Source organism: Helianthus annuus, chromosome 4 (genome assembly GCF_002127325.2).
Source record: "Helianthus annuus cultivar XRQ/B chromosome 4, HanXRQr2.0-SUNRISE, whole genome shotgun sequence".
In the NCBI taxonomy this organism is placed as follows: Eukaryota; Viridiplantae; Streptophyta; class Magnoliopsida; order Asterales; family Asteraceae; genus Helianthus; species Helianthus annuus.
Window position 1 is genome coordinate 111,780,566 of NC_035436.2, and position 17,912 is coordinate 111,798,477.

Sequence of the window (17,912 nt, forward strand, 5' to 3'; positions counted from 1 at the left end):
AACTAACATAACTAAACTCTAACCATCTAGTTGAAATCCAACTAGATAACCCCCCCCCCAACGATCGGCCCCCTCAAGAGGAGACACACCTCCTACAATTTGAATATTTTATTTCTTGATGTCCAATATCTTAATGACACTTTGTATGATGGGTAAAACTCTAATGTGGGTTATATATAGAACCAAGGGATCATCTTCATTCACAAATCAACACTTAACAAAATTTCTACTCTCTGTCCCTCTTGCTAATACCCTCGGCCGAACCCCCCTAGCATCACCTCACCATTTTCAAGTTTCAATCTTACCATTCAACTTACATACAAAGGTGAAGGATCACATACAAGGAGGCTCGGTGCTTACGGAATCACAAGGACGTCTCTACAACGCTATTATCCACCTTGTTTTCGCTTGATTTCTTCCCTAGCCTTGAGCTAGTTGTAAGTGATTCTAAACACCCTCTTAATCTTATCTAAAGTGGTTAATAAGAGATTTAACGGGTAAAAATCATGAACACTAAAGATCAAAGCTTAAAGACTTAAGAGTATGATGAATATGGTGGTTAAAGAGAAACTAATGGTGTAAAACTCATGAATCTTGTTTAGTAATGATTATTTTATGTTGTTTGATGCTAGTAGTAGAACGGATCGTCATCTAACCAGGCTAGGTCATGTTCATGAAACATGAACTAGTGTTATGTAAAGTGTGAAAATGGTAAGATGATGAACTCTACTACTTATGAACATGAACTTGTGTAAAAATAGTTTTTCTTGTAAAACGGAGTTCTAAACTAGTAGATCTAAAGATCTACAAGTGGTATTTTCGAAGAACCAAGTGAAAGATGCAAACCATGTTTAAAAGCCGGATCTTTCATGACTAAAGGCATTTTTGTGAACAACCAAGTGTGTAAACACTTGTGTGACGAAAGGATCTAACAAAGAAATATTTTTGTAAATTTTGACCAAGAAGTTGTAAAGATGCATTTTCTTTAAAAATAAAGCTTTCAAGAAACCGATTTCATTTTTAAGGATAGAAAGATCTACTAAAAAAATGATGGAAAGTTACTACATACTTTTACACAACTTACAAGTTCATGTGTTTGCGATTTATACTTGTTTTGACTAGTTTAGTGTTTGAACATTGTTTGTTGATGAAGGAAAATTGTTGATTGAGTTGTTAAAAGAAAATGATACGCTTGAAAGCGTGGCCACCTCTAGTTACAGAGGAAACTCTAGCGAAATTTTTCCAAAAAATAACACTTAGAATATTTTCATGACAAGTGTCTATATATATATATATCTATACTACTTTAATAAGGATATTAGAAGGACAAGATGGTAATTGAACAAGGTGTTGAAAAAACACTGAATGCACAATGTACAACTGTTAAGGCACAAGAAAACACAAACCCTTTTACCCTTTACAAGGGTATACATCGGCCGTCCATCTATACTACTTTCTCACACGGATCAACATCGGGACCGTCCATTTGACTTCACACGGATCACCATATGCTTTCTCTCTCAATGCTCACACATCTCACAAAACAACATCAGATCTTCTTCTCTCTCTTCTCTCTCTCTTTTCTCTCTTCTCGGCGATCTAGGGTTTCATGAGATCTATCACCAGATCCGTTTGAATCTATCACCAGATCCGTTTGATGAGCAGATCAAGGGTTTCATGAGATGTTCTGGCAAGGGATCCACAGATTTGAACAAGGGATCCGTTTTATCTGGCAAGGGATCCACAGATTTGAACAAGGGATCCGTTTGATGTTCTGATAAGTTGCTTTATCTTTAATCTTGATGTAGATTTGTTAGTAGATATCTTACCATGTTCTTCTGTGATTGTTACTTTTCAGGTGAAGCGGTTGACGGATGTTCGAAGGACGAAATCTGAGGTTTACGAAGGATTTTTTCATGTGTTTTGTGATGAATCGACTCAGGTTAGGTTCTAAATGTTGATTTATCTTTAATCTTGATGTAGATTTGTTAGTAGATATCTTACCATGTTCTTTTGTGATTATTACTTTTCAGGTGAAGCGGTTGACGGATGTTCGAAGGACGAAATCTGAGGTTTACGAAGGAGTTTAGCATGTTTTTTGTGATGAATCGACTCAGGTTAGGTTCTAAATGTTGATTTATCTTTAATCTTGATGTAGATTTGTTAGTAGATGCGGTTATTTCAAATTAGGTTGAAAGTCTTGTGATATTTGAATTTGTATTTTTGGTGATGATAGTTAGATTAATTTCAGATATGACATAGTGAAAGGATAAATTGTTTTTGTAGTTTTGATTTTACTGTGTTCTGTTATATTTTGATCTTTTCCTTCATTTTTGGGACTGATAAGTGTCATGGTTGTGTGATAATTATGATATTTAGGTCATTTAGATATGGAATTGTGAAAAGATAGATTGTTATGTATTTTTGATTTTGGTTTGTTCTGTGGGATGTTCGATGAGCAGATCTAGGGTTTCATGAGATGTATCACCAGCTTTATCTGGCAAGGGATCCACAGATTTGAACAAGGGATTCGTTTGATGTTCTGATAAGTTGCAATGAGTGTTATATATCTTACCATGTTCTTTTGTGATTCTTATCTTTAATCTTGATGTAGATTTGTTAGTAGATGCGGTTATTTCAAATTAGGTTGAAAGTCTTGTGATATTTGAATTTGTATTTTTGGTGATGATAGTTAGATTAATTTCAGATATGACATAGTGAAAGGATAAATTGTTTTTGTAGTTTTGATTTTACTGTGTTCTGTTATATTTTGATCTTTTCCTTCATTTTTGGGACTGATAAGTGTCATGGTTGTGTGATAATTATGATATTTAGGTCATTTAGATATGGAATTGTGAAAAGATAGATTGTTATGTATTTTTGATTTTGGTTTGTTCTGTGGGATGTTCGATGAGCAGATCTAGGGTTTCATGAGATGTTTCACCAGCTTTATCTGGCAAGGGATCCACAGATTTGAACAAGGGATCCGTTTGATATTCTGATAAGTTGCAATGAGTGTTATATATCTTACCATGTTCTTTGTGATTCTTATCTTTAATCTTGATGTAGATTTGTTAGTAGATGCGGTTATTTCAAATTAGGTTGAAAGTCTTGTGATATTTGAATTTGTATTTTTGGTGATGATAGTTAGATTAATTTCAGATATGACATAGTGAAAGGATAAATTGTTTTTGTAGTTTTGATTTTACTGTGTTCTGTTATATTTTGATCTTTTCCTTCATTTTTGGGACTGATAAGTGTCATGGTTGTGTGATAATTATGATATTTAGGTCATTTAGATATGGAATTGTGAAAAGATAGATTGTTATGTATTTTTGATTTTGGTTTGTTCTGTGGGATGTTCGATGAGCAGATCTAGGGTTTCATGAGATGTATCACCAGCTTTATCTGGCAAGGGATCCACAGATTTGAACAAGGGATCCGTTTGATGTTCTGATAAGTTGCAATGAGTGTTATATATCTTACCATGTTCTTTTGTGATTCTTACTTTTCAGGTGAAGCGGTTGACGGATGTTCGAAGGACGAAATCTGAGGTTTACGAAGGATTTTCGCATGTGTTTTGTGATGAATCGACTCAGGTATGTCACTCGCAACTCGCAAGGAAACCTTTTTTTAGGATCTGAATTTAATTAGTTATACCTTTGGTTAACGACTGTCACGATCACTATTATTACAGAACAAGCTCACTCCGATCTTCTGGCTGCCGGAGAAAGTGTATCTGCTTGGAGAGTCTCGGAATTGGCTTTGGCGACGCTGAACGCTGCTTCATTCGAATCGATGGGGGCTTCATATGCAGAATGTTCCCTCACTTAGTGGTCTCATGCTCACTCAAGCACAGGTAAAGTAAAGTTTATCATCATTCATCAATTTTCTTTTCTTTTTTGTTTATAATAAAGGTTTTTATATTTGCAACTTGACAAAATGTGATTTATATTAAATTTATTTTAAGTTAATAGTGTACTGGTTATAACTAATATCAAATCTTTACTAATACTTGATTTCTTTTTATGATGGTTGACTTTGCGAGAACTAACGGAGCATTAGTGTCAAGAATGGGCTGAGATTCGAATTCAGTCGGTTTTTCGCTCTTTTTTGGTAATTTCTAAGCCTTGAATATTAATTTTTAACATGCTATGCTACTGAGAGAATATAAACTTGACTATATTCTCTGTTTTTTGATCAGAGGTAAAGTAAAGTTTATCATCATTCATCAATTTTCTTTTCTTTTTTGTTTATAATAAAGGTTTTTATATTTGCAACTTGACAAAATGTGATTTATATTAAATTTATTTTAAGTTAATAGTGTACTGGTTATAACTAATATCAAATCTTTACTAATACTTGATTTCTTTTTATGATGGTTGACTTTGTGAGAACTAACGGAGCATTAGTGTCAAGAATGGGCTGAGATTCGAATTCAGTCGGTTTTTCGCTCTTTTTTGGTAATTTCTAAGCGTTGAATATTAATTTTTAACATGCTATGCTACTGAGAGAATATAAACTTCACTATATTCTCTGTTTTTTGATGTGTTTTGTTATTTTTATGCTTTTTGTTTTTTAACTGATCTTAACCCATTTGACTTATGCTACAGACAAAAAGGGATCAAGATCGGGACCGTCCATTTGACTTCACACGGATCACCATCTGCTTTCTCTCAACCCATTTGACTTATGCTACAGACAAAAAGGGATCAAGATCGGGACCGTCCATTTGACTTCACACGGATCACCATCTGCTTTCTCTCTCAATGCTCACACATCTGACAAAAAGGGATGCCAAAAGCAGGGAAGTACAATCTACAGGAAAAAGCAACACTTTACTTTTGTGTGAAAGACAGCTTGCTTGCTGCAGTCTATAATATATCAACACTCTTCCATACACTGTTTGAAAGACAGCACTGCTTCCTTCAGTCTCTATAAATAATCCAGAGATATCTACACTCTACTCACACTTTACAAACTCTCAACTACACTCAACTGAAATTGTAAGTTTATCTCAGTTGAATAATCCTACTTTCAAAACATCAACTTAACAACTTCTATTTACTTCGATTTCAGAATATATCAACTCTTTGCATTCGGATCTTGCGTTGTTTCTCGGCTCTCACATCAAGGTTTTAAAATTTTTGTCGGCTTTTCACATCTCCCTCTTGCATTGTTGTAAGTTCTTTCAAATATGACATAGTGAACGGATAAATTGTTTTTGTGGTTTTTATTTTACTTTGTTCTGTTATATTTTGATCTTTTCCTTCATTATTGGGACTAATATGTGTCATGGTTTTGTGATACTTATTATATTTAGGTCATTTTTGGGGATGATAAGTGTTGTAGTTCAAAGAAAATTATGATAGTTAGGTCAATTTTAGATATGGAATAGTGAAAAGATAGATTGTTATGTACTTTTTATTTTAGTTTGTTCTGTGGGATGTTTTGATATACTTTTTCATTTTTCGGGATAGTGAAAGGATAAATTGTTTTTGTAGTTTTGATTTTACTTTGTTCTGTTGTATTTTGATCTTTTCCTTCATTTTTGGGACTGATATGTGTCATGGTTTTGTGATACTTACTATATTTAGGTCATTTTTGGGGATGATAAGTGTTGTAGTTCAATGAAAATTATGATAGTTAGGTCAATTTTAGATATGGAATAGTGAAAAGATAAATTGTTATGTACTTTTTATTTTAGTTTGTTCTGTGGTATGTTTTGATATATTTTTTCATTTACTTAGTTCTGTTATGTGTCATGGTTTTGTGATATGTGTACTTAGTTCTGTTATGGAATAGTGAAAAGATAAATTGTTATGTACTTAGTTCTTTTCCTTCATTTTTGGGACTGATATGTGTCATGGTTTTTTGATAATTATGATATTTAGGTTCATTTACTTAGTTCTGTTATATTTTGATCTTTTCCTTCATCATTGCAGGAATTTTTTTTAAAACAGTACTGTATTCAAAGCAAAATAAAATGCCGTATTCACAAAACAATACTGTATTTAAAACAATATTGTATTCACAAAGCTGATTGTTATAGTTATTATGTATATGTGTAAATTATAGTAAATTGTTTTTGTAGTTTTGATTTTACTTTGTTCTGTTATATTTTGATCTTTTCCTTCATTTTTGGGACTGATATGTGTCATGGTTTTGTGATAATTATGATCTTTTCATTCATTTACTTTGTTCTGTTATATTTTGATCTTTTCCTTCATCATTACAGGAATTTTTTTTAAAACAATACTGTATTCAAAACAAAATAAAACGCCGTATTCACAAAACAATACTGTATTCACAAAGCTGTATTCAAAACAATACTGTATATTCAAAACAATACTGTATTCAAAACAATACTGTGTTCAAAACAATACTGTATTCAAAACAATACTGTATTCACAAAGCTGATTGTTATAGTAATTATGTGTATTTTTCAGTTTACAAATCACTCCAAACACATATCAATTGAGAGGTATGGGCGGTGGTTATCCAATTCCCGTTGAATCACTAGGATCAACAAACTATTTAAACCTTCCTGATTCAAACCCTCTAACTTCAAACCCACCTCCGGTGTCAACCCCACCTCCGGTTTTAACCCCACCTTCGGTTTCAACCCCACCTCCATTGTCAAACCCTGAATATGATGATCCATTTGGTTGGACGGATGAAGAGTTGAATTGGGCGTATGACTATACCTTCGCTCAACTACAATTTGGTGGACTACAAATTGAGGGGTGCCATCGTCCGGTGCCAAACACTCCTATACTTCCTATGCATCCTCCACCTTCAAACCCCCCTTATGTGGAAAACTACAGTCAAACACAAGAACTACCGACCTGGGCTGAAGGGTACGAAACTGACCCTGGGGCGGTTTACGAACCACCATTGGATGAAAAAATGGTTTGGGAACCTTAGAACAACTTTTATGATGACTGTAGTTTTTTTTTCTCGAATTAGTTTGAATCTTAATTATGTAACTTTTAATTATGTATTAGTTTAAATTTAAATTTGTTGCTGTTTAATTTTAATCATGTTTTAGTTTAAATTTTATTTCTGGAGTTTTTATTTTTTTAGTTAACTAATATTGAACACTTAATAGGATATGTCTGATCATTTTTCCGTTGAAGAATTTTCATCATTGACAAATGATAGAGCATGGTATAATATAATCTTTGTTAAGGTGGAGTTTATTTGGCATGACGTCGATGGAAAGAGATTAGTGGTTATATTTCTTGATCAACACGTAAGAACATTATTTTAATTTACTTTGTGTTATATAAGCGTTTTTCCACCACTAAATTTCTTTTCATTTTAGAGACAAAAAATTGTTGCGTTCGTCCCACAAAATTTGATACACAAATATAATGACGCGTCATTGATGGGTGGTTTTTTTTCGTTGAATCATTTCCAAATTGAGAATCTCAACTATCTTGAGTGCCCAAAGTACCAGAATTACGTGTTAGTTTGGTCCGAGAAGAAAATTGTCATCAACGAATATACAAAGCTTTCTTCACTTACGCTTACGATTCCAAGGGGTGCTTCTTTATATCCATTGGTCCCTTCCATTATAGAATTGAAGCATGACAGGAGACCTCAAATGGATATTGTTGGTACATATTAATTCTCTATCTATAATTTTTATTAAAAATATAAAACTTTACATATGGTCTATACGATTTAACTGATTTGGTTTTAGATGTGGTTGGGAGAATAATAGAAGGCAAACGTGATCGATGTTGTTTTGAACTTTCTCTTCAAGATAAGACGTACGTTATTATTTATTATTAACATATTACAAACATAATATTTACGTTATATGTAAGAAAATATTATTATTAGAAGAACTTTAACCCAAAATCGTAATATACAGTGGTCACACAATACAATTGTTTTTGTCTGCCCTGAAGCCTTCCGATGTGATACGTTCCATTCGAGCCGTGCAACAAAGGTCCATCATATATGTATCACGTCTCAAGTTGGTTCATCTACCAGATAGTATGTTATGCTTTACACATGAACATTCTAATAATTAGTTAGATCTAATGGCTCATGTAGTTTAATAAAAGTTATATTTTATTTGTTATTTCAGTTAATATTTTGAAGTCTACGGAGTTGAGTACGATTACGTACGAACCGGATATGGTCGAGGCACGGGATATGTAAATTATGGATCGTTATGCAATTTGTGTTTAAGTTAGAAACATTTGGTGTTGTTATTTGTTTAGTTGTTGAATATTAAAGTCTCTCTTGGTGTTTCGTGTTTTGCTTTTTGTTTCCCTCATATTGATGTAATTGTAGAAATATTTATAATCTATCACCAAGGTATAATCTTCTTAGATTGGACAACTAAATAATCATTATCTGTATTAAACGAAGGTATAACCATGGCTGACCTTCCTACTCATACAATCGTGTTTGAGATATTAACGAGGCTGCCAGCAAAGGATGTAGGTCGTTCTAAGAGTGTATGTAAGCAATGGTATGCGTTATTGTCAACACAAGATTTCGTAAAGATACATTGTTCTCGCTCAGTAGTTTCATCTAACCAGAGAGTTCTACTAATTGACGACCTAACGTGTTCTGTTCGTCCAATCATCTCTAATAACAATGACTATGGTCCAAGCTCAACAGTTACATTTCCATTCCATCACCAAAATAATGATGTCTCAATACTTTCACATTTGAACGGATTGTTGTGTGTTTGCTTGAATGATACATACGAGCTGCTTCTTTGGAATCCAACAACTACTGCTTTCAAGCGTTTGTCAACCCCTGATTCTCATGGATTCTATATAAATAACCTTGATGCCATTGGTTTGTACGTTGACGCTGACGATGATTACAAGGTCTTGCATATAAAGCGTAGGAGTGGTGTACTTGGTGTCTATGTTTATTCTAGGGAAGTAGACTCTTGGAGAAATATTCCTTTCATAACAAGACAAGAGTACCTAAGCCCTCATTTCAATTGGTCAGCTGGCACATTTTGTGGTGGTACTCTATATTTCACTGTTTGCGAATGTTGGATTGGAGGTACGAATGTGGTGATTTGTTTTGATGTTAATTCGGAGCAGTTCAAGGAGATAAGCTTTCCACCCGTTCCTTCTAATGGAATGGTTCAAGGTGTTTTAGTTAATGTAAAAAATGTGCTTCACATGTTTGCTAGCACTGGCATGTTTGAGATGACGCATGACCTATGGACACTACAAGGGGATTACTGGATTAAGGTCTTATCATGTCCTCCGATCCCCCCGATATCATTGTCATTGTGGTGCGATATAACACATTATGTGACAAATGGTAATTGGTTTATGATGACTAAATTAGGGAAGTTGTTTACAATTGAAATGGATATGAAGCCCTTCGAATGTTTTTATCCCGTTTCTTGGTTTCGAGGTTTTAAGGGTGCGGTGTTTGTGCAGACCATTGTTTCACCAAGTATTTAGATTGGCTTTCACTTAATGTTATCATTATGTATGTCAATGTTTTAAGGATTTGTGTTTTTTTTTCTCTAAGTCATGATATTCCGTTTAAGTCATGTATTTTAATGTTATCATTATGTATTTCAATGTTATCCTTCGGTTTGTTTTTCTCTAAGTTATGTGTTGGAATGTTGTTATGATTTGAGAATTTCATCATCTATGATGACTCTCTTTTATTTAATTTGCAAGGTATTTGTCATTTTTTCAATTTACAATGACTAATGGACTCTCAAACCCTCGAAATCATGCTTCTAGCTCGAGTGCATCTACTAAAGCTGAAAAACGAAAAGAGTATCAAAAAAGATACTATGCTGCACGCAAAGAAAATAACAAAGTATCTAAATTTGGGAGTGGTGATGCCCCCCAAAGTGCTTCATCAATATCTTTAATGAATAATAGGTCAACAGAAAGGACACCGTTAAGAAGTTTACAAACTAATATTACTCAATTTCTACAAACAACAAATGAGAACGCCTCAAGTGTTTCTACTACGAAATGCAAGGAGTACAATGAAGGATGTTCTAATACACCAAACGATAATGGAATGCGTATTTCAAATGGCAGTCAAGTCAACCAAACCCCGATAGATGATGTAATTGACGTAGTCAGGCATAGAACATCACGAGGTTTCTATTTATTTAACAAAGATTTCTTTTTCGAACTTGACATCTTTTACAACCTTCATTACTTAATACACCAATTTTTTTAGGTATTCAAATTCATCCGCGTACTTTATTACCCCAATTTGCTGAAGTAGTTGATCAACCTTCCCTCCAACATGGGAGCGTAGAAGATGATCCTTATAATTTTGTTTACAATGGTGTACCTGGAGAGCATCGTGTTTTAAAGGAACGAGCCGCATGTCCTAATTGTGGAGCAAAACGATTTCAATTTGAATTTGATACCTTTTGTTGTATGAGTGGGAAAACCGTGTTAGCAAACTTAGAAATTCCAGAGGAATTGTACCGACTTTTCACGTCTCAAGATGAAATTGGAGATTTGTTTAGGCAAAACATCCGTGCTTATAACACCAATTTTTCTTTTGCCTCAATGGGTGTGACATTGGATGATACATTGAACAATATGAGAGACGGCGTATATACTTTTCGTGCACATAAAGGAATATATCACAGAATCGACCAATTAGTTCCGAGGGATGGGACTCCTAGGTACTTGCAGTTGTATTTTTACGATCCTGATACTGAGTTAGATCACAGACTCCGATGGCCAAATCTTGATCGGCGTATTACTCAGATTTTAACACGTGTTCTTTCTACAAACCCATATGTCGATACATTTAGAAGACTTGCGGAACTAGGACCTCTGGACAACTATAGAGTCACTTTGAATACTTCGGTTGAACTTGACCAAAGGGTGTACAACCGACCAACGACATCGGAGGTATATATAATATATTATATTAATTGCAATTATTTAATATAATTGCTTATTTTACTTACTTATAGTTCACAATTATATAGGTTGCTGGTATTTGGGTTGAAGGTAATGACAATATCACTTCGTATAAACGAAGTATTGTAGTGTACGGTAGGTCTGAATATAGACAAACTATTCAGCCGTACTTCAGTTGTTACGATCCATTGTCGTATCCTTTATTTTTTCCTAATGGTGAGTCGGGTTGGCATGCTAACATACCACGTCAAGGAGTATCAATCAATGAGGTTCGCAACAATGACAACATCGAAGGAGAAATGGAAGGTACCAACAATTTGTTATCCTTTTTAAGTGAAGATCATAAAAATAGCGTAATGCGTTTTATTTTTATTAACTGTTTGTTTTTAATACATCTTCATCGTTCAGAGGCTAACACACGAAGTGGTAGAACAACCGTGGCTATGCGAGAGTACTACTGTTACAAGTTCCAGATTCGATCTACCGATAATGTGCTTTTGTTCGGTGGTAGGCTGCTACAGCAGTTTGTGGTTGATGTTTACATCAAAATTGAGACGTCACGCTTAGAATTTTGTGAGAGAAACCAGGAAAAAATTCGAGCCGAATTGTACCAAGGTATTGTGGATTGCGTCAATACTGGCGAGGTTCATGCAAACAGAGTCGGGAAAAGAATTGTGTTGCCTGCATCTTTCATCGGGGGGCCTCGCGACATGCGACGTCGGTTTCTAGATGCGATGACGTTAGTTCAAGACGACGGCAAGCCTGATGTATTCCTTACAATGACATGTAATCCTAAGTGGCCTGAGATATGTGATAACTTACATGTTGGTCAAACTGCTACAGATCGTCCAGACCTTGTTTCAAGAGTGTTCCGGGCTAAATTAGAAGATCTTAAGGATCAACTCTTCAAGAAACATGTCCTCGGGGAAATTAAGTCATACGTCTATGTCATTGAATTTCAAAAGCGGGGTTTGCCGCACGCACATTTTCTCCTAATCATGTACCCGCAACACAAGATCAATAACGCGGACCATTATGATAAGGTTGTGTGTGCTGAAATTCCTAACAAACTAACACATCCCAGATTGCATGAGATGGTTGTCAAGCACATGATTCACGGTCCTTGCGGCAATTTACGATCAAGCAGTCCTTGTATGCAGGGTGATCCTAAAATTTGTCGTTTTCACTATCCTAGACAATTTAACGAACAGACGACACAAGGAGAAGATTCGTATCCGTTGTATCGAAGGAGAGACACCGGGATAGAAGTGGACCTACGAGGACAAACACTTGATAATAGATGGGTGGTCCCATATAACCCAAGGCTTTTGATGATGTTTAACTGCCACATGAATGTTGAAGTTTGCTCAAGTATAAAATCTGTGAAATATCTTTTCAAGTATGTTTATAAAGGACATGACAAACAGGTTATTCAAGTCGATCAAAGTGAGCCAGGGGTTGTTATTAATGAGATAAAAAGATTTCAAGATGCACGCTACATATCGCCCCCAGAGGCTATGTGGCGAATTTTTTCCTTCTCTCTTTCTCAAATCTTTCCTGCTGTTCTAGCCTTACAACTTCATCTCCCAAATAATCAGATGGTTAGATTTAGAGATGATGACTTGATGCCTAATATTGTTGATAGGGAAAGGGATAAGAGAACCATGCTAACAGCATTTTTTGATCAGAATAGAAACGATGAAACAGCAAGGGTACATTTGTATAAAGATTTTCCAAAACACTATACTTGGAATGGAAGCACACGCCGTTGGAGTCGTCGTTTCGGTAAAAAACAAAGAGGTCGTATCGTTTCCGCTAATCCAGCCGAAGGAGAAAGGTACTACTTACGCCTACTTTTGTCAAATGTCAGAGGGCCTACTTCTTTCGAACATCTTTGCACAGTTAATGGTCAACGGTGTGCGACATTTCGGAAAGCAGCTCTTGAGTTAGGCTTAATAGAAGACGATGAATATCTATCACAATGTCTCGAAGAAGCCTCTACGTTTCAGTTTCCCAATGCTCTTAGAAGGTTATTTGCGACCATAATGATTTTTTGCCAACCTGGAGATGTTCGAAAGTTATGGAATGACCACTTTGATTCACTATCTGAAGATCATCGGTTACACTGTCAAAGTATAGAACGAGTTCAAAATATGGTTCTTACCGAAATAAGTGTCTTGGTACAATCCATGGGTAAAAATTTCAATGAATTCGACCTTCCTAAGATAACTGACGATGTTAACTTACAAGATGCAGGTTATCGTGAGTTACAAGAAGAGTATGGGATTGTTTTGGAACCTGAACACTTGAGTGCCAAACATTCACTTAATCCGGACCAAAAAAATGTGTTTGATGAGATCATGATGCATGTTGATAATGATCTTCCAGGCGTGTTCTTTATTGATGGTCCAGGTGGAACTGGAAAAACATTTTTGTACATTGCCTTGCTTGCTGAAATTCGGTCACGTGGTCTTATTGCTCTCGCAACAGCTTCATCAGGTGCAGCGGCTAATAATATGCCAGGAGGTAGAACGGCTCACTCGAGATTCAAGATTCCTCTTAATCTTGAAAATAATTCAATGTGCAATATTAAAAAACAGAGTGGGGCCGCTAAACTGATTCGCTCTGCCAAAATAATCATATGGGATGAAGCGTCGATGGCTAAACGACAAGCGATAGAGGCAGTCGATCGTACATTCCAAGACATTATAGGTGTTAGTCTCCCATTTGGTGGAAAGATAATGGTTATGGGAGGTGACTTCAGACAGGTGTTGCCGGTTATCAAACGTGGCACTCGAGCACAGATTGTAGACTCCAGCGTACGAATGTCACCTCTTTGGTCTTTGACTAAGAAGATGCGGTTGACCATAAATATGAGAGCGCTGAAAGATCCATGGTTTTCTAAATTTCTTTTAAGAGTCGGCGATGGAACTGAAGAACCAATCGAAGGAAACTATATCCGCATACCCGATGACATGACAATTCAGTGCAACAACAAAGAAAACGCTATAAAAGAATTGATCCATGCCATCTTTCCATCAATTGAAGATAATGTATATTCTTCAGATTATATAATCTCTAGAGCAATATTGTCCACTAAAAATGATAGTGTTGACGAGATTAATAATCAAATGATTGAAATTTTTCAAGGGGAGGAAAAAGTTTATTACAGTTTTGATGAAGCTGAAGACGATCAGCGCAACTTCTATCCGGTCGAGTTCTTAAATTCGCTAAATGTTAGTGGATTGCCGCCTCATAAGCTTCATTTAAAAATTGGATGCCCAATAATATTGTTACGTAATATCGATCCATCACATGGCCTGTGTAATGGCACGCGGTTGATATGTAAGGGTTTCATGCGAAATGTTATTGATGCGGAAATTGCAGTTGGTCAACATGCCGGAAAAAGAGTTTTTTTGCCAAGAATCCCTCTAACCCTTTCTGAAGATGACATGTTCCCATTCAAGCTGAAAAGAAAACAATTTCCAATTCGACTTAGCTTTTCCATGACGATTAATAAAGCTCAAGGTCAAACAATTCCGAACGTTGGTATTTATCTACCGGATTCTGTATTTTCACATGGACAACTTTATGTCGCGTTATCAAGAGGGATTTCAAGACAAAGTACGAAGGTGTTGGTACATCTCGCCAAAGAATTCAAACAACGCGGAGTTTACACATCAAATGTTGTCTACCAGGAAGTGTTGCGTGATTAATTAATCGCATCCTTATCAAAAAGAAGGTAAGTTAGTAGATGTTGTGCCTTATTTGCTTCCAGAAATTACCTTTTAATTACTATTTTAAATCACTGTAAGTGTCTAACATTTTTTTTATGTGTTGAAATCTGGTACAGTAGAGGAGAAGATGCAAGAAAGTCATAAGCGAACGGATGTATTGGTAAAACAGGAAGAGATAAAAGAGACTCCCCACATTTTGTTTTTATTGTTTTGTCCAGCTACTTGACTATTTTGAACTCTTCTTGTTTTTAATTACATCTACTTCCTTGTTTTGTACTCTTCTTGTAGAAGATCACCAAAGAATCGATAAACTAACAGAAAAACCAGTGCCATCATATCACGAATAAGAAAACTAACTTAAGTACTATACAATATATCACGAGACGACGGATAAACTAACGGTAAACAATTATACTATTGTAAATTGCCACTCCCGCCGCATCGCGCGGGTACGTGACTAGTATATATATATATATATATATATATATATTACTTGTTTTTCCAAATAAATTTCGCCACGATTTTTGTTACAAAATTACCAAGTGCCGGAGGTGGATTTTCATAAATAGAACTTGCTAAATATATATTTAGAATATATATTTTCATAGTAATACTTGTGTGAATTTTATGACTATTTTGTGAACTAGATATTACCCTAAAAATAATATTACTGGAATACACTCAGCAGTAACGACTCCAAAATAATACTAACGCTCTCACAATTAATATTTAAGTTACACCGGTATTATTATTACCACACAATAAATACTCGTAAGTGTGTATTTTGATAAAAGTATTATTTTGGAAATTATATGTAATAAAATATAATATTTTTGGGAAAAATACTTATATTTTGGAGATAGAATGTTTTAAACGAATGAATTAAAGTATATTTTATTAAGTGGGACTTAATAATGAAGTCATGGAATTATAAAAACGCACATGTATTAAAACCCCCATCCTTGGGAAGAAATATAATTAATGCATAATTACGAAGTGCAAATACGAAATAGTTGTCTAACTATTTCCCAAAAACGTTAAACCTTAAGCCAAAGCACGGCCGTCCATCTAATAGAAGTTAGTACGTGTAGGTCGTCCCGCAGCAGGTTGACTGGGAGATTACTGTTTCGAGACGCACTTCAGTGAGTTCATGTCCCCCTTTTCTCTTAACTGTTTTCAGTTTTTAAACTGCAGGGGGGGGGGGTGAAATACATGTTACTATGATTACGAATACTTTTTACATGGTATGGTTAGCGTAAGGAGGGTTACTACTTAGATCATGTGAGTGGGTAGGCGGGAACTGGAGGCCATTAATCCTCATGGTAGGACCGAGGGTCTATAGCAGTAGATCTATCTGGGTGTAGCGAGCCCAACCCCAGGCCCAACAGTACGGACCTCGGGGTGACTTGGTACCCGACGCAAAAATCTGCTAGGTTTGAGTCTTCCTACTGCACTTCACACATATCAATGGCCTTGCAAACCATTGGTGATCTCTTTATTTCCTTATTTGCTACATACCAGGAATTTTATACTTACAAGGGTTTTACATACTCACTACACATGAACTCGCTCAACATTTATGTTGATTTTTCCAACTTACATGTATTTCAGGGAACTAAGGATCTGGCACGGTATGCTACGTTTTCACGTTCCGTAAGAGTTATGGGGTCATCCAAGTTTAGGGGTTGTGGCTTTTACCTGGACGAGTCACAGTTCTTAAACTACGTTTATTTCATGTTTGTGGTTGTGTCATTTGAACAAGGTTTTATTTAGTTATGTTGTTTTATCGTTGCATGTGTCGACATTTTACAACTATGTTGTGGTACTTTTATTTTAAAACATGAATCAATGGATGATCTGCATGGTTTTACTTTCATATAGCTTTGTTGTGATTAAGCTATGGTATTAAGAAGTCACACCAAATTAACCCCGCTTCCGTAAAGCCAGGGTGTGACAGTGTGGGAGCAAATCGAACCGGGAACCAACGTGGATGCGAAGAAGAATCATGTTGCAATCGCTCTTTTGTTTCAATCTATTCCTAAGGAACAAACGTTGCAAATAGGGAATCTTAAAACGGCGAAGGATATGTGGGGTGCCATCAAAACCCGTCATTTGGGTGCGGAACGGATTCGAGAAGCAAGACTTCACACTCTCATGGGAGAGTTTGATAATCTGAAAATGAAGGATCAAGAAGTTGTCGATGACTTTGCTAATAGGTTATCGGGATATGCTTCGCGAGCCACCTCACTCGGCTCGGAAATTGAGGAAACAAAGGTGGTGAAGAGATTTCTTATGGGGTTACCTAAACGGTTCATTCATATGGTGGCGTCTATAGAGCAGCTTGTAGACTTGAAGACCGTTGGTTTTGATGATGTTGTTGGCCGGCTAAAGGCATATGAAGAATGGGTCAAGGATGAGGAGACTCAAGCCGAGCATCAAAACCAACTCTTGTTTGCAGGTGCGGAAGAAAAGGCAAAAGAAAAGGAGCACAAGTGTGAGCATTGTGGTTGTAGTAAATCGAACCGTGAAGACTATGGGCGTGGCCGAGGTGGAGGTCGGGAGTCCGGGAGAGGTCGAGGAGACGGTCGATTACAACGGGACAACAGTCGTGTTAAATGTTACAAGTGCAACCAAGTCGGGAATTATATATCGGAGTGTCCAAAGTGGGAGAAAACGGAAGAGCTCAACTTGAACCGATGTGAAGATGATGAACCGACATTGTTGTGAAGAAAGCGGTACGAACAAACACCGATTAAGGGGGTGATTGTTGGCTTTATTCGGGTTTGTTCGTGGGTCGCGGGTTGCGGGTTATGGGTTGGTCGATAGTTTGCATGGAATAAACAATCTTCATGTGTTACGTTTGCATGGCTGTGGATGGATATATGAAGACTTAGGTTTTATTATTTTTATATTGTTTGGTTATTAATAAGGTAAGAATTAGTAACTTGGTTTGACCAAGTATGTGGAGATACCCGTTAGGTTTCTGCACATGGGATAAAGAAGGGGTCATGGTTCTACCAAGTTTTTAGGAAAGCATCTTTTAATATTCGTTTTTTATTCGCATCACGTGTCAGTCAATGTATTGCTATAAAAGCCAAGTTCTTGTTCAGTGAATAAATTGCAGCTTTTTCCTTTCATATTTATTAACTGTTTCTCACTTTCAAAGTGTTAATTTACATATAGAGTTGTAGCAAATATATAAACTTTTGTATGTGAGTTTGTGTGTAGTTTTGGCCTGAACCAAACCAACATTGTGGGTGTGTCATGTTTT

At 35.9% G+C, this 17,912-nt stretch overlaps 3 protein-coding genes and 1 long non-coding RNA gene across 4 annotated transcripts; all 4 read left to right on the plus strand.

The window, feature by feature from the left end:
* The first annotated feature begins 4,372 nt into the window (after positions 1–4,372).
* LOC110934620 lies at positions 4,373–5,283 on the plus strand. The gene is made up of 3 exons (XR_004891447.1): positions 4,373–4,463; positions 4,614–5,006; positions 5,080–5,283. It is a non-coding gene; the product is annotated as an uncharacterized LOC110934620 (long non-coding RNA).
* A 1,825-nt stretch (positions 5,284–7,108) lies between these two features.
* Positions 7,109–8,159, plus strand: LOC110934619. The gene is made up of 4 exons (XM_035989062.1): positions 7,109–7,255; positions 7,328–7,622; positions 7,709–7,778; positions 7,883–8,159. The coding sequence occupies exons 1-4, from the start codon at positions 7,115–7,117 to the stop codon at positions 8,043–8,045; spliced, it is 669 nt and encodes a 222-aa protein (XP_035844955.1). The 5' UTR covers positions 7,109–7,114; the 3' UTR covers positions 8,046–8,159.
* Positions 8,160–8,396: 237 nt separating this feature from the next.
* LOC110933340 (F-box/kelch-repeat protein At3g17530) lies at positions 8,397–9,455 on the plus strand. The gene has a single exon (XM_022176570.1). The coding sequence runs from the start codon at positions 8,397–8,399 to the stop codon at positions 9,453–9,455; it is 1,059 nt and encodes a 352-aa protein (XP_022032262.1).
* A 250-nt stretch (positions 9,456–9,705) lies between these two features.
* On the plus strand, positions 9,706–17,368 carry LOC110933339. Its single transcript, XM_022176569.1, has 5 exons — positions 9,706–10,117; positions 10,201–10,892; positions 10,973–11,210; positions 11,313–14,542; positions 16,589–17,368. Exons 1-5 carry the CDS (start codon positions 9,706–9,708, stop codon positions 17,366–17,368), a joined length of 5,352 nt encoding a protein of 1,783 aa, XP_022032261.1.
* Positions 17,369–17,912: the final 544 nt, after the last annotated feature.

Excerpts from the sequence above, each read along its gene's own strand:
- LOC110934619 (XM_035989062.1), top strand. The coding sequence starts at position 7,115 with ATGTCTGATCATTTTTCCGTTGAAGAATTTTCATCATTGACAAATGAT. Across the intron at positions 7,623-7,708 it reads ACCTCAAATGGATATTGTTG|ATGTGGTTGGGAGAATAATA; the intron begins GTACATATTAAT and ends ATTTGGTTTTAG. Across the intron at positions 7,779-7,882 it reads CTTTCTCTTCAAGATAAGAC|TGGTCACACAATACAATTGT; the intron begins GTACGTTATTAT and ends CGTAATATACAG.
- LOC110933340 (XM_022176570.1), top strand. The coding sequence starts at position 8,397 with ATGGCTGACCTTCCTACTCATACAATCGTGTTTGAGATATTAACGAGG.
- LOC110933339 (XM_022176569.1), top strand. The coding sequence starts at position 9,706 with ATGACTAATGGACTCTCAAACCCTCGAAATCATGCTTCTAGCTCGAGT. Across the intron at positions 10,118-10,200 it reads CAGGCATAGAACATCACGAG|GTATTCAAATTCATCCGCGT; the intron begins GTTTCTATTTAT and ends CAATTTTTTTAG. Across the intron at positions 10,893-10,972 it reads ACCGACCAACGACATCGGAG|GTTGCTGGTATTTGGGTTGA; the intron begins GTATATATAATA and ends ACAATTATATAG.